General features: G+C 54.4%; 1 protein-coding gene across 1 annotated transcript in view; it reads right to left on the bottom strand.

Moving 5' to 3' along the window:
* The window catches only part of IA-2 (tyrosine phosphatase IA-2), a gene marked incomplete in the record, with an annotated part of 128911 nt that overhangs the window by 99499 nt on the left and 13262 nt on the right, over positions 1–16150 (bottom strand). Inside the window, 3 exon segments of the mRNA XM_037212632.1 lie at positions 1650–1781; positions 2189–2243; positions 13121–13168. Coding sequence (XP_037068527.1) covers positions 1650–1781; positions 2189–2243; positions 13121–13168 — 235 coding nt within the window.

Consider the following 16150-nt stretch of genomic DNA (forward strand, 5'->3'; position numbering starts at 1 on the left):
TAAAAGGGAATGACGCTAGCGAAAATGGCCGAAGAAATGCCTCTGCCAATGTTAATGTTGTGGTGCTAACATAAAAAACATGCGAATGGTAGAATGCCTTTCAGTGACACAGCTAAATGAATGTTGCAACAACCTCAGGAAAATCTCTGTGCAAGTCGTGCCATTGCTAAAAAAGTACTCTTTTATTCGTGGTGCCTAATAAATCAAAATGATTACAAAACAGGTAGTTTTCCTTTGTAAATGACGCATGGAACGCAGCGCCAGGAGTCGGCTACTTGCAGATTTGACACACCGTGTCATCAAAACGGCGCTGGAGTGCTGGCGTGCCGGTCTGCATGCCGCTTGGTCCCGAACCCAACTAACAGACTTGAATCAGCCAGGTGTTGCAAATCCCCAAGTTGGCGAGTTGTTTGGCGCCTGTTTTCGTGGCTGCTGGCGCTTGTCAGACGAGAGAGAGCGGAGTTGCCTCCACCTATATAGACAGACTAACGAGGCGAGACCATTTGTATGGAGCAGCGCCGACGCTGGACTTAGTGTGGCATCTGTTGGATTTTGATTGGTGAAGACCCGTGCAGCTAGTTTCAGTGGGGATTTTGCTGCGTGGCACAAGTTAACTTAGCGTGGTGTAATTCTGAAAGACTGCATTATTTGTTTCTTAAATTTATTTCTGCTGCAAGGCGGATTCTGTGAAGCAGTGGATTTGGAGGAAGACAAGCTGCACTCGACATTTCACATGCTTGTCTGAGATGCCAGTTCATATAAAATGCATGACCCAATTACATTAACTGAGGGGTATAAGCGAGCAGTGTATGGCCAAGCCCAAACGTAAAACTCTTTGAACCGCTAAAAATCAAACTTAAAAGACTGGTAAAGAGTTTGAAACTACAGGCTTTTTCCCAACTACAAGAGACCACATGTCAAGCAGATCTTTCATCAAACAAACTTGAGTCCAAACTCGAAAACCACAAAAGAAACGAAAGTCTAGGGCCTAAGACAGCTGTTAATAAATACCACAGAAAGTCATTTGGAACGAGAGCTACCTTATCGGGAAGCTGTTTTGTGTTCGATGGAAGCGGACATCAGCTCATTGAGTTGCCACATTCATCCGTGCTTGAAATGAATATCCCAGCTATATGTAATGCACCCTGTCCGAGGCCTACGAAGCACGATTTCAAAACTGGACAAGCCGTGTTTTCGCTCCATCGTCTCACTACTGGCAAGCATCAACCGGGGTTGATCTGCACATGCGTCTGTGCTGTTTTACGCACACTTACGGCCATTTGAGCTCTATTTTTTGCTCTATTTTTTGCTATTGATCTCTATTTGAGATCTATCCCGTCTGTGGGGAGAACGGGGCTGCAGTCTCAGCGGGCCGCGGGGAAGCTGCGTCCGTGGGGACGTCACAGCTCTCGCGCGGCCCATCTCGAGTGTCCCGGCAACTCTGCACTTGAATCACATCGATCAAAATGTATTTCACTGAACTTTATACGCACTTGGTGCTGACGCCACCCTAACCCGGTCTCGAGTGCCAGGAGTTCGGTCTGCAGAATGCACCGGGTGTAGATGTGTGGCCCGCACTCACCCGGTCTCGAGTGCCGTGAACTTGGTCGGCAGAATGCACTGGGTGTAGATGTGTGAGCCATACTCACCCGGTCTCGAGTGCCAGGAGCTTGGTCTGCAGAATGCACTGGGTGTAGATGTGTGACCATCGGTGGCCCTCCGCTACCAGCAGTCCCAGAAGATTGGCCAGCTCGGACAGATCATCGCTGGATAGCTCCACTCTGCGGGCGACACGCAGAGAGCGACAGGTAAGCATGTGTGTGCTGTAATGGTCGAGTCGGACCCCACGTTCAGTACCCGTCCACTGCGATCGTTGTGTGTGCTAGGAGTTGACGAGAAGGATATGGCGACGTCTCGCAACGAGGCGCTATGATGCAAGGGCTTTCCTCGTCATGCGGCTAAATTGCTCTTGCTAAATTTATGCACACCTCTATTGTACGTCACCAGATGCCGCTTCTAGAGAACAAAGATGCAGTATAAATGCCAATTATGTGCTTCATATCCGTTTTTATATAACATCTGACCCGGGGCGCTCGGCTCCCGTGAATTGCCATCAGCCGCATTGAGTTGTTGACTTGAGTCCCGTTGAGTTGAATTGAGAGTTTGGTGAGCTTTCGTCACCTCTTACCTCTTTAGGTCCTCGTCCTTGGCAAAGTTGGACACGCACCGCCCGAACGCGCCATCTGCGAAAACGAGATGCCAATTACAAGACCGGCCCGCCTTTGAGCGGCGCGGCGGTAAATGCATTCATTATCAACTCATTTATTTTCATTTACACAGGCGGCCCGAAAGCCTCAACGTTATTGCATTCCTCTGGGCGGGGGCACGATAATTTACCAAGAGTCGTTCCTGAAACGGAGAGCCAGCCGGTGGCTGGCTCCGAAGCCCGAGACGCTGTTGCCTGTCAGCTGCCTGCTCGTGAGGTCAGGGGTGTTAGGGACGCCTCTCCTTCGCGAATCTAGCGGCAGCATGGTATGTATTCTGGTCCTGTTGAAACGTGACGTTAATGGCCCGTTTACTGGCCGCCGCCGCCAAACGTTGTTAACTTCCCCCAGGAGTCGTGCTGCCTCAGCAGGGGCAGCGGCATCGGCTCCACGTTCGGAGCCGGGGGCCGCGAGCCTTCAAGCGCGGGTGGCAGGGCTGGCGACTTCCAGTGACCCACCCGCTGCAGGTGGTAGCGTCTGGTTGTTCCGCGAGCTCTCGGCACATTGACACCATGGCGAGAGTGTTCACAATTGAACCTGCGTGGCGGCTTACATGCGCTCCACTGGCCACGGCCACGGAGATGTACAATACCCGGCCTGTGCTGTAAAAGCAGCACTCGTGATATTTCTGTAAGGACAACAATGCAGACCTCAAACAACTTTTGTTATCAATTGAAGTATTCTGAGTTCACGCAGTGCCCGCCTTTCCTTCCAGAATGAGAGGAGACAGGCGACGTAATAAAGCCTGAGATCCCCAGTACGTCAAAAAAACCTATGACAGCAGGTAATTTGAATAAGTAAGCAAACTGCAATCGACCGGAACGTATTTGCGCAGACTTCAAAACTGGAGTTTTGTCATTGCAATTGCCTGAGGGTTGTACACGTTTGAAGTTCGTTCCGGTTCGGTTGCCTCCCACAAACTCGCGCGAAGTTGACCGTCTGACATCCTCAGCGCTCTCGCGGAATCGGCCCGCCCGCGCCTACCCTTTAACTCCTGCGTCGCGACGCAGCCGGAGGAGGGAGGGGGGGGGGGGCCGGGGGGGGGAGGCGGTCGCCACACGGGACCAGCGCGGAACTGCCGGCGGCCAGTGCCTGCGTCACAACGCGGGTATGCATCGATTTCGCGACCAGACAACCGAAGACGTCCCGCCGCCGAATGGTCGTTAAGTGCATTGTCGCGTGCTCCAGTGGGTGCTAGGTGGCGCGCTAACGACCCCCCGGCGTCGAGCTGCGGCTTGTATTTCGCGGCGCGAGGACTGTGAGCATCGCAGCCACCGACAGCCGGCGGGCCGACAAAGACCAGACGAGCTCTGCCGCCGGGCGCCGCCACGCAGGCAGACGGCGCCCCGTCCCTGCGAATGGGCTTCCTGTTTAGCGGCCAGGTCAATACGCCGCCGGGCAGGCGCGGCTTTCAGGGATGCCCCGCCACCTCGGACGTCAGCAGAACCTTTCAAGAGTGCCGCGTCGTCGCCCTGGCAACAGTCTTTCAGTACTGCAGCGCCGTCTCCAGGGTCAGCATCCCGTCTTGCGCCAGCATACGGGTGGCGGCGATGGAGCTTTATTGCTGTAGTGTATTGGGAAGTTGTTGGTTGTAAGATATGCTAACCCATGCTGGAGAGAACCAAATGTCCCAAGTGAAAGCTCAGAATCATGAAAGCTAGTGACTCGTTTTCCTGCGTGGGAAAAGGCCTACCTCTAATAGGTAACGCCTTCGACAAGCTCAATGACAATGCATTGGTCGCCGTAGGTACAGCCGTGCGGTATAAGGTGAACGTGGCTCTGGTTGGGTCGGGGCCACTGGCCCTTGGAGCACTCCCCCAACTGGGACGGGGGGAGGGTGGCACCGGGAAGTGCTTCTCTGGACACGTGTAGTTCGGGTAAATAGTGGTCAGTGCCGAAGCCCACTAACAGCTCTGCACAGTGCTGAGACAGATCTCTGACCATTTCCAGACTGGAGGCCAGTGAAGCGTTTGAAGCGGTCAAGTCGGTCTGTGAGAACCTAGCAGTTGGCACAGCCCGTGCCATTTCACTGCAGATAGAGACGTCTGCAAGTGCTCATGAAATATTCGCGGACTCGCTCCACACTACGTGGCAATACCCTCTGCAAAGCCATCCCGCTGTCGGTCTCGATGAATCGCTCTACATCTCAACCACGCCGAACTAGGCCTTTGGCCGCCCTGGACGTCAAGCTCCCTTTCCGGCTGCGCTGACTGTTGCTGGCAGCTCGGGCCTCTCTGCAGCCCGCCCGTGGGAGAGCACTCAGCTGACGCCAGCGCCTCGGGCGACGTGGCCGGGTCAGAGGCGTGATCTCCGGATGGAGTTGACAGCCGTGAGCGTGAGTACCCCTCATGTGTTGCTGGAACCCTCTTTTGTTTCGAAGCCGCTTTAGGTGGTTAAAGCACAGACAAAGTTCTATCTGCCCAAGAGTTCCTTGGGTCCGACTCCTGACCCAGTGACCTATAGCGTGACGCCTTTGCTGACGCCAAATGGTGGTGACGGCGCGACCGGCACCTGATACCGGCGACGGCGGGGCTGACACCTGACACCGACGACGAAAGGAACGGCAGAGAGACGTTGTTGTTATGAGGAAAGGCAGGGAGGCCGCGGGCGGGGCCTTGCAGCACGGTAGACTTCGCCCACTTTCGGAGCTGCAGCAAAGCAAACTCCGCCCACCGGTCGGCCTGCGTATCACAGCTGACTCTGTTCAGACTAAAAGCTGAATCTTCAAGCTTCCCACAGCAAACTCCATTCATTGGCCCACCTGCAGCATTGCAGACCCCTCCCATTTCCGGAGCTGCTGCACTTCAAGCTCTCCTCGCTTCCAGAGCCGCTTGTAGAAGACTGAGCCCATATCCGGCTAACTCTGCCAGACGGTGCACCTTCTCCAATCGAAAATACGCCTGCTGGTGGACCCGTACAATTCCTTTCTGTTTGCGCGTCAACGATGGTGCCCCTCCCCGCTTCCCGGACCATGCTCGTGCCTCGCAGGTGCCAGCGATCGGTGAGCCGGCAATGCTCCGGGAGCCTCCCAGCGGCTTCGACCGCCGTCCGCGCTGGGCCGCAGGCGGAGCACCGGAGGAGTCTACACCCGCATGATGTGCTCCCGTCCGACACGCGATCGGAACAAGGTGAAATCAGTCCGGACCCAAGGCCGACTCAATCGATACTCCTGGCTGGCGGTGGCGACGCGGTCCTGGTGGCGCCGCCTGGCGTCGAGCCGGCCCCCTCCCCTCCCCCCCAGTGGTGGGGCGGGCGCTGCCGAGGGCACGGGTGTAGTTTGCTTTTCAGTTGGGGGGAGGGGCTCTAGCCCCTGACCTCTTCCCCACTTGAGTACAAGCCCCCCCCCCCCCCCCCACCATCCCTCACTTCTCAAATTTGAGGAGAAAGTGTGCCAAATCCGGTGTGAAACACATTTGTTGGCGTATTTTGGGGCAAGTTTCGTCAAGGTTCACTGTCCAGCCCCTCTCCCTGGCTCATTTTGCGGAACTACGCCGCTGGCCGAGAGTGTACTGGGCCCCGGGTCTGGCGGTGAGACATTTTATTGGCGCCATTGCACTGTCGTATGCGTACGCGTGCTGAAACAGTGGTCATGATGGGTGTCGTGGTTCTAAGCATCCAACGGTGCCTTTATAAACGCTCATTTTTATAAGTTTTATAAAGACCACAGTTATAATGACCTTCTTTGACATCTAGCAACCTATCTTTACAAAGCCGGTTGGACTTAGGGTCGCTCAGGGGAAGTCTTGAGAGACGCATGTACGGTCTGAACGTCCCAGACAGCCGATGGTCATAGTCAAACACATCTCAGGCATGAAGAATTCGGCGTCTAAGCCTTGTTCGGAAAGAAATGCGGGGATTCATTACGTTACATACCGAAGTACTTCAAAATCCTCAGAAATTGGTTATAGAAAGCTGAACGGGCCTTCAGCACTTTTTACTTAAAAGCTGAGAATTCGCCCACATCCAACGACACAATGGTCCGAGCAGCCGGTGCCTGGTGCTTCGCTGGGCTTCGGCGCTGATGCGAATGGGTAAATCGGTTTGCTTTACGGTCGCGTGGCTTGCGCGACAAAAACACTTTTGATCTGATACAAATGATGGCTATATGTTAGTAGCAAAAAGCACCTTCATAAATGTTCTCCATGGGTCCGCGGGCAAGTGTGTTTTTGTGTCTTTATTTTTATTTTGTGTCTTTATTTTGTTCACCCGATCTTATTTGTCGTCATAGCTGCTACTAGATGTATATCACCATGCTTCTGCCGTGGAATTCCTGGCTGGCGCTACCGGGACTAATTGGGCGCACATATTCCATGCATTAGCGGCTGATTTATGTGTAACAATTGTGAATTATTGCCCGATAGCTGTTTCGTTCCTCGTAGCCTTCAGGTTAATCGGCAGGGCGGACTTTTTGAACTCGCCTTCGTCACAATACATCTACCACCATTTTAATTTGTTCCTGAAGTAGAGCCATTCGTGGCCTCTACCGGGTTCATCGACCGCTCGAGCTGCATTGCTGCGGAGGCATAGTAAACTTAATGATGTGCCAAGCTGTCCGGAACGTTTCCAGGGTGCGTTATAGCGTTTTCGAGCTTGGCGACCACGGCTACCAACGGCAGGAAAACTCCATACAGTGCTTGTTAGCCTATCAATTATATTATCTACTTATTTACAAATCAGCTTATTCAGAATTGATGACTACTGCGACTAGAGCGCAGCGTCCTTCCGTCCTTGTGTTGCGCGGCTTGAAGTATGTGTTTTTATGTGAAACATGGGGAAGTCGGCCAAATTCCAGAGCAAAGCTCAGCATGTACCTGCACCACCCTCTCCCGCCCGTGTCCAGAGCGCCGCTGCTCGCCTGTCGTTCCTGCCCGTGCTGCCGGGCAGAGCAGGGGAGGTGCTCCCCTGCCCGCCGGCCGCCGCTCTGCCGCGGCCGGCGGCCGGCGCAGTCCCGCCACCGTCGTCAGCGCTGACCGCCCCGGGGGAGGGCGGACGGCCGGGCGCCGCGGGCCGCCGTCACACACCGCGTAATGAAGACAGCGGATCCCGGGAGGGCGCGTTGCACCGCTCTGCGCCGATTCAGAGTCAGAGTCAGAGTCGCGCAGCCGGCGACGAGGCCGCGGCGCTGGCGTCGCGCGACACACGGCGGCGGCGAGGCTAGCCTGCGCTGTTTGTTGCATTGGTGCCGCTGTGACCGCATTGGTAAAATGCCCGCTAGCCAGAACCTCGCTATTGTACACACATAGCCTCACCGCCGCACGCGGCGGCGGCGAGGCTAGCCTGCGCTGTTTGTCGCATTGGTGCCGCTGTGAGCGCGCTGGTAAAATGCTCGCTAGCCAGAACCTCGCTATTGGCGAGGCCCAAGCAACGCCAGCTTATCTTGTTAACGGTGGGCATGTGTGGTGTCATTACTTTGCTCAGAGGTGAATAAGGCGGGAAAATAATTGGACCATGTTGAGTAGGTGGGATTCGCGGCATCCAATTTCTCGCTGAAAGCAGCTTATCTGGAAGTTTGTTTAAAGCCACTGCGATTTAGCGCCTGTGCAACTTAAAACATGAACCTGTAAGCAAATGTGCCATGCGGAAATCAGCAACCGGCGAGCAGCATCATGAATCGCGCTCGGTGGTTCCATCCATCCATCCGTAAGACCATTTCTTCACTTCATATGGAGAGACTGCGAGACCGCCTATGGTGGCAACTTTAAGAGCTATGACGGCGCTGAGCGGAATGAGCTTGGTGACGTGGTGGTGTGACTAGAGATTTCCTTTCACGGTCTACCGTAAAACAACATTCTCATACTCAGCGCGAAACAGTGAAGCAGGTGGAGAGGATGAACTTTCCAACCAGTGGGGTACATTAGGGCTTATGCCAATTGCTTTCGCGCAAAGTCTACTGATCTCATGTTAAAGTTTTGCGAGGGTCTCCGAACATACGGGACATCCCACTCATGTGTGTGTACAATGATAATGTACCAGTAGACCATGACAATACTTAGTACTCGTTAAGCTTAGCACTCGTAACCCACTACTGATATGGAACTACTAAACATTCAGAAAACGGTAAACGGCAGACGGTAATGCGGTTACGGGTCACGTTTTTTTTTTTTGCTCACATTTGTTAAGGGCTGTTAAATTAGGACCCTGAATTTCTGTATGTTAGGAAATTAGAAGCCCACGTGTAGATCCGGCCCGCGAGCGACTCTGGCAGTGCTGAGTAAATACGTACACAGGACCTTAAGTAAACAGCCGTAGCCAATCAACGTATTATGCATTAGCGGGGCTCCTGGCCGTTGTTTCGGCGCGTCGCCATGGTAACAGGGAACTGCTGCGCATCAGCCGTCATTATATGTCTGTCCCCGGTTTCCAGGACGCCGTAACAAGCCTGAGGCTGGGCGCAGCGCCTGCAGTTCTCCCGCTGGACCCGGCACACCGCCTGCCTCCGCCACCGACAGTGATCGGGCTTAGCGAGCCTCCCTGTCGGCTCTGTCACACAGTCAGCCGCACAGCTCGACCCCAGCACGCACCAGCAGTGGCAGCTGCCAGGCCGACTGACACTGAGCAACTTTCGCGACGGCCAGCGGAGACGGTCGTGGTCGTTTTGGTCGTGAATCATGCAGCAGTTTTTTTCCACATACAAGACATGTGTGTATATTCTTACAAATGCTCTTTTTCCGACGGATAGACCGCACCAACAGACTTATGCTTCTCCTCCCAACATTACAGCTCCCCTGTGGAGCGTTTCGCAGCGGGATCTACCATGCAACTTCCATGATTCTCAGTGGAGTCGAAAGTGAAGACCACACCCAGGCACACCGCAACCAGGCGAACAAGCCTCGAGCGGCTGACCCCCCCCCCCCCCCCCCCCCCCCAGAAAGGGACGCTCGTTGCCGCAGCATGGCGGTGCCGTCGCTGTCATTGTTCTAGCCATCGGAACCGCACCAGTGTACCATTCGGCGCAACGTTTGATCCTCCCCACGCATGATCGGAAGTCCTGGCACGCAAGGTCCGCCACGCCAGGGTTTCAAGGTGGTGACAGCCACAGCGGGCGGCTCGAAACACCCTGGAGCTGAACGGCCGTTGCGGGGCGGAGCAGGCCGTTGCGGGACAGAGCGGGTCGTTGCGGGGCAGAGCGGGCCTCCTCAGGGCAGAGCGGTCTGGTGTGAGGCCGAACGGGCTGCTGCGAGCCAGAGCGGGCTACTACGAGGCAGAGCGGGCCGCTGCAAGGCAGAGCGGACCGCTACGGGGCACAACGGATCTCTGCAGGGCAGAATAGGTCTCCTCAGGGCAGAGCGGACTGCTGCACGGCCGAACGGGCTGTTGCGAGCCAGAGCGGGCTACTGCGGGGCAGAGCGGACCGCTGCGAGGCAGAGCGGATCGCTGCGTGGCAGGGAGGGTCGCTGCGGGGCACAGCGTGCGGCTCGAAACACCTGGAGTTGAACGGCCGCTGCGCTGCACAGCCGGCCGCTGCAGGGCAGAGCGGACCGCTGCGAGGCAGAGCGGGTCTCTTTAGGGCAGAATGAGTCTCTTCAGGTGCTTGGACTGTCATATCAATAGCAGTCATGAAAGAACACCTCTAGGCTCTCACAGGCTCATAGGCTCACAGCACTGGTGCGTTAGCTATGCCATCTGCATGGGCGTTCCTGACGTTTTAACATTTGATCGTCGCACTGGAAGCTCTATGCGTAGTTTAAGCACGCTTAAAGTCAAGCAGCTTGGCTACGGCGCGTGTTTGCTCACTGCGCGTTAAATGATTCAGTTGAATTGCCGTGTTTCGACTCACAACTATGTCCGGTCACGCAACGATAAAAAGTGATTATCGAACGATGTTGGACAGCATCAAACCTTGAAATCCACTGGCTTGGACCATGGGTGCGCAATATGAAGTAAGTATTGCACATTATCCCGCACGTGACACACAACTGGTTAAGCGAGGGTGCGCATGGGAAAGAATTCGCTGCTTGGTCACGATGTTGTTGATATCCAACGATCTTTGAGTTCAACAGGCTGGCACGAATGAGCGGCATGACAAATGAAGCATTTTAAAAAGGACGTCAGACCAAATGGGTTCGAAGAACTTAAAAGCTGCCGAGCCGGCTGAAAGTGAGCGACAGTGAGTTAAAAACATAAGCAACCGCCCTAATCGAAAATACTGCTTGCTTAGAGACAACCGCGCTGTTCGTAAACCGATCTAATTCAGATTCTTTACCAATCGGTGCATTGTCGCAGAATTCGTTAGAGCCCAGCCACGTCCGAGGACGCACGGGCCCCATAGTGACATCTGCGCAGAACTACGGGCATCATCACAGTGTTCAGGGCTGAGACAAATGGCTTCAAACTTGTGCCTCTGTCAATAAAGCCCACCTCGTTCGACAAGGCCAGTAACAGCTGACGGCGCTATCAGGAATTTTGTATGTGACACTTTCAGTGAAGCACTCAAGCGAAGGCTGCTTTCCCTGCCTGGTCCTGATTTTGACACTCGATAGATTGCTGTGCACTTTGAGCGAAGCATTCGTTTTGCTCATGTTGCAAGCACATCGAATTCAAGTACATCCAGATGCCCACACTTTGCTTGCAAGTATCAATTTTTCGTCCGCATGCCGCCATACTGAAGTGACCCCGCGGTTGGTCCGGCTGACATGACTTCCCAGCATAATTAGTTCGCGAGCCGGCACGACTCCCCTCCCCCAGTTCTGCGAATGGGGGCGGAAGACGAGCTTGCCTTGGCGCCCAACCGCTGGCAACAGCCCCCGGAGGACGAGCTTGCTTCGACGTCCGACCGCCAGCGCCAGCTCCGGGCAGACGAGCTTACCTCGACGTCTGACCGCTGGCGCCAGCTCCCGGCAGACGAGCTTACCTCGACGTCCGACCGCTGGCGACAGCTCCCGGAGGACGAGCTTACTTCGACGTCTGACCGCTGGCGCCAGCTCCCGGCAGACGAGCTTACCTCGACGTCTGACCGCTGGCGCCAGCTCCCGGCAGACGAGCTTACCTCGACGTCTGACCGCTGGCGCCAGCTCCCGGCAGACGAGCTTACCTCGACATCCAACCGCTGGCGACAGCTCCCGGAGGACGAGCTTACTTCGACGTCTGACCGCTGGCGCCAGCTCCCGGCAGACGAGCTTACCTCGACGTCTGACCGCTGGCGCCAGCTCCCGGCAGACGAGCTTACTTCGACGTCCGACCGCTGGCGACAGCCCCCGGAGGACGAGCTTGCTTCGACGTCCGACCACCGGCGCCAGCTCCCGGCAGACGAGCTTACCTCGACGTCTGACCGCTGGCGCCAGCTCCCGGAGGACGAGCTTACCTCGACGCCAGACAGCTAGCGCCAGTTCCCGAAAGACGCTCTGGCTATAAGCATGTAACTGAACCCCAGCCAACATCCACCGCCATTAACTGGACGTCGTATTCCCAAAACACCTCGTCTCCTCTGCACCGCACCCGCTCCAGCCCCACATCAGGTCATCACGCCGTGTGCCCGTCTCCCGGGCCTGGCTGTCGAGCCACAGCCCGGACAGTCACCACTGAGGCGGCAGAGGCACCGATCCCCCTCGGCGCGCACCATCGCGGCAGCTCTCGGCCAGCCTCCTGAGCACCGCCTCCGAAAATCCGCCAACCAGAAGGATTGCGGCGACCATTTGTTCCCTCTCGTCGTCCGTTCCTTCGCTTCAACGCTGCCATCTTTTGGCCTCCCTTACTCTGCGGGCCTCGATAGTGACAGCACTTGAGCAGCCCCCAGTATGTTCTTCCCGGTAAGCCTACATCAAGGCGATCACCTAACCCTCCCCATCCAGCTATGATCTCCAACACCGCCATGCCTCACCCAGCTCTATGCCGCCGCCTCCTCGTCCTGCTCCGTCCGTGCAGGTGCCTCTCCCCCCCCCCCCCTCCGAGACCAGCGTCTGCACCCGCCGAGTCTGACAGGACTGCCTGAAGACGCCTGCCGACCGCGCTGCTGCCGCCGGCCGGCCGCCGCCGGCAGGCCGCCGCCGGCCAGCAGGTAGGCGGCTATCTTGGGCCGGCAGCGCCGTCCGTATTGATTGCAGGGCCGGGCGGCGGCCGTCTGCAGACTGAGCAGGCTGCGCGCACAGCTGGACAGCCGACGAGCCGCCGCTCTCCGGACCGACAGACCGGCTGGCGACACGTGTCGCTCAGGGCCGCCCTGGCGCCGCCGCCGCCTGGCTCAATGCGCGATCGAGTCTGCCAATGCTAGCGGCCGTCTGGGGCCATGGCGCCGGGACGCAGGCTTCCGCTGACGCGCTCACGAACGCTCCAGATGGTGCGCTTTGGTGGTTTTTGGCCGCTGCTGCGTTGCCCACACGGATCTGAGTCAGCGGTTTCCGCCACGGCCATATGGCGCAGATATCCGCCCACGTAGAAGCGTCGTGATCATTTCACTTCTAACCAGGTTGCGGTCGATTGTTCATTGCCCATTTATCCACTGTTTCGCATCCTTTCGATACTTTATGCGCTTGGGTAAGGCCACGGATCCAGCGAACAAACGCACAGCCATGTTGGCTACAGCGTCGGTGGTGCCTCCAACGATCTCTTGAGCGCACGGTCAACAACAGCGTGTGCACAAACTCTTCACCGAACAGATTATTGACCTCTGAACTAAAATGGAACCTCTGAACATGGCGTGTGTACATGATCAGCGGTCAAGTATACACATCATGATATGCACACAGAACATCCATTTTCGTAGCGTGACTTACACATACGCAGATGGGGTGCCTCATGACGAATAGTTTTTAAGTGAGATCACGAAGCAATACGCAAAAATGCAGCGTTGCCTGAAACACGGGTGAACGCCAATCGGGTGATAGATTTTCACCCGTATTCTCACAATGAAAGGTACATACCGCTGAAGCAGCGTTCGAAATCTTCGCAGAGATCTTCAAACAAGCATCCTGAGGAAGGAAAACACGCATGTAAAACAGATGAACAGGGCAGCCTGCGACGGATATAGGTCTCACACCAGCTGCTATTCTAACAGACTGAACAAACAAGGCGGCTGTTTACTTGCATTATGAAAGGCAAAACATATGCACGACTAGACCAATGTCTGGCCTAAGGCCTTGATTGCAATGACTGCTCCGAACAAAGCTCTTCTTGTTCTCATGTTCTATGTTGGTGATATAATTCTCTTAAAACTGTGCAGCCGCCGCTTAAAAATTCCCCTCGGGAGGCCAGACCGACTGTGCGGGCTGCACAGACTGCCGGACGCATCCGAGCTGCCACAGCTCATGGCAACGACCGAAAACGCAGGGCGAGCGAACCTTACTTGAGCCATGATAATACTGTTACCCTGATCGTCACGGCCGGCTCGGTTCCCAGAAGACCATATCTTTGCAACCACTGATTTCAGATTCATGCAGCCAGATTGCTATGCATTACCGGTCAAGTAGTTTGACCGGATGGGCTATTCCTGCAACCTTGCAAGATCACCGCGATTCCAACTCCCTTATTCGACCTGCACAGAAAATGCAATTTTCAGCCCGCAAAAACCTGGCGAACGCGGGTCGAAACCGGGTCCGGGTCTCGACAGCCAGCATCGCGGCAATACGGAATGGACGGATACTCAAGACGGAGAATACCCACATCGGCAGAAGTGTCGGTTGATGCATGCAGACAGCTGAATCAGCCCGTTTCGTGCTTTTTTTGTAGGAACGATGTCAGATCTCAGCGAGCAGGAAGAATGAAGACGTGAAAAACACCGGCGAGAAATTACTTATGCATTTCAACATCGTTCGAATCATAAGTGTACTTGCCTAGAACTGATCTAGAGTGCAAGACGTTGTGGCGGAAGAAGTGGCACACTGGATCACAAAAGTCCCACCGAAGTGTAGTCCTGGTTAGTGTACTCAACACCCATCGGAAACGTTTGCATCTGTCACAATGCTCCGGTTACAATGGGCAAAACCGCAAACCAATGCAAATTCATTAAATTTGTCGGCTAAAATTGCCAACCATGACCAGCTTCACAACCGGCCTTTTTCACGAAATGCCATTCGTGAATACGTGAGCGGGCTTTTAGTGGACCTCTGCCTGTTAACTAGTCATGAATGATTGATTGTGGAACGCATAAGTCCAATCTTCTGGCCACCGGATGTTGGGTGTGTCTGGCTTCAGCAGCTTATTTTTTACATCACCTACATAACAGCGGATGACCCTCATATCCGTAAAAATCTCGCTCGCACCTCGCTGCCAAAGATGCCCTACTGGTCGTATAGGTCAAAGTAATGGCCATTGCTCATCGAATCTTTTCATTATCAAGGCTTGTCTGAATATCATAGACGTCGTTCTGTTAGAAAGCGTAAACATGATTGCTGGATCTAATTGTATATTTGATTCATTTGGACTATCTGTGCGACTTTGGCTTCTCCTTTGTTGTAATGAAGGAAAAGAATGAACAGAGAGGACATCCCAGACGTGTCATATCTTTGCGTATGCGTGTGTGGCACACTAAAAACATGAGCGAGGAATTTCGTGCTGGACTTTTCAAGTGATTATTTATGGGACACAGGCAATTTCCGTGCAGTCACACTTATGGAAAGCGATATCTCAAAGATAGTCATTCCATGTTCATAGGATTCAAACTTAGTCCATAATTCGCTTTCCGGGAGCGGACACAGCTGCACTACCAGTCCAACTCGGTAATGACATTGGTGTTCAGTTACATCAGCAGCTTGAATCAAATGGACAGCAAATGCCGCTCTTCCGTACTTGCCCCCACTACGTCGGATGGACTCCCAACGTACCACCTGCGCGTTGTGGCTGTGAGTTGACAACGGTGAAAGCCACACGGTAATGGATGATGCTAGTAGTCATCCAGCCCCATTAGCTGTCTTGGATAGTACGGCGTAATGTGCGTCAAGACTAATAAGAGGTGTAACCCAGCCACCTGCACGTCCCCCGGCGTGCATCAGCGATTGCACTCTGAGGCTGGGACAAGTAGTCTAGCAAGTGAAGGCGGTGGACACATGACTGACAGATATGACAGTTTTATGTCACGTATTGAGCGTCATTTTATGGAGTGTCTTTCGTATGTAATGTTCTGTGTTTGCATAGCAGTATCTTATTCCCTACCAAAAGTTCTTGCTGGTCTATGTTTTTATCACAGAGCGACCCTAAAAAAACTGAATTCCAATACTGACACTGCGGCAAACTCCGGCTTTTTGGAGGCGTGCCTAGAACAGTTCTGCCCGTCTGGCGAGACTCGAGACTTGCCGATGTTTGCTTGAAATTTTCAGCACCTAACTTAAAACCTCAACTTCTTGCTCTGCCACGTTAGCGGCATAATTCCCAAAGATACCCACGACAAAACAAAATGGCGGAGAATACCCGGCGGCGCACTCTCCACTATGCATGCGCCGCGTTATCTTGGTCGGTGATCCTGAGAACGCGCTGCGCGACCTTTACAGGCGCCATTGGAGGCCAAGTTGAGATTCGGTCTCAATTTGACGTCAAGCTACCTCGCGTTTTACACGGCAGTTTCATGACTTAAACGTAAACGACTGGCGTGGGCCAATAGTGACGCAAGGGCTCTTCAAAGTCTAGATGAAAGGGCAGTCTTAAAAGAGAGCATCCAGATCCAAGAGGCCATCACTGGCCGAAAAATCGTGAGGCACATCGGATACCCGAAAAGATGAAAAGAGGAGGTGTTAGCGATGCTCATGCGAGCCGGAAGCTGCAGGTGAACCAGAAGCCGGCTGCTGCTGGGTGGTGCAAGAGAGCGTAGTTTCTTCCTTTTGTTCGGACCACTGTTTTCGGCATATAAACAAGAAATGCTTTCTTCACTTTCACAGCCAAACATTTAATTAAACATTTTCTACCATTCTGGCAAGGTAGGTTAAAGGGAGTGTTCCACATTTGTTTTGGGGTTATGAGCT

This window comes from Pollicipes pollicipes, unplaced genomic scaffold (assembly GCF_011947565.3).
Source record: "Pollicipes pollicipes isolate AB1234 unplaced genomic scaffold, Ppol_2.1 Scaffold_3087;HRSCAF=3621_pilon_pilon_pilon, whole genome shotgun sequence".
NCBI classification, from domain to species: domain Eukaryota; kingdom Metazoa; phylum Arthropoda; class Thecostraca; order Pollicipedomorpha; family Pollicipedidae; genus Pollicipes; species Pollicipes pollicipes.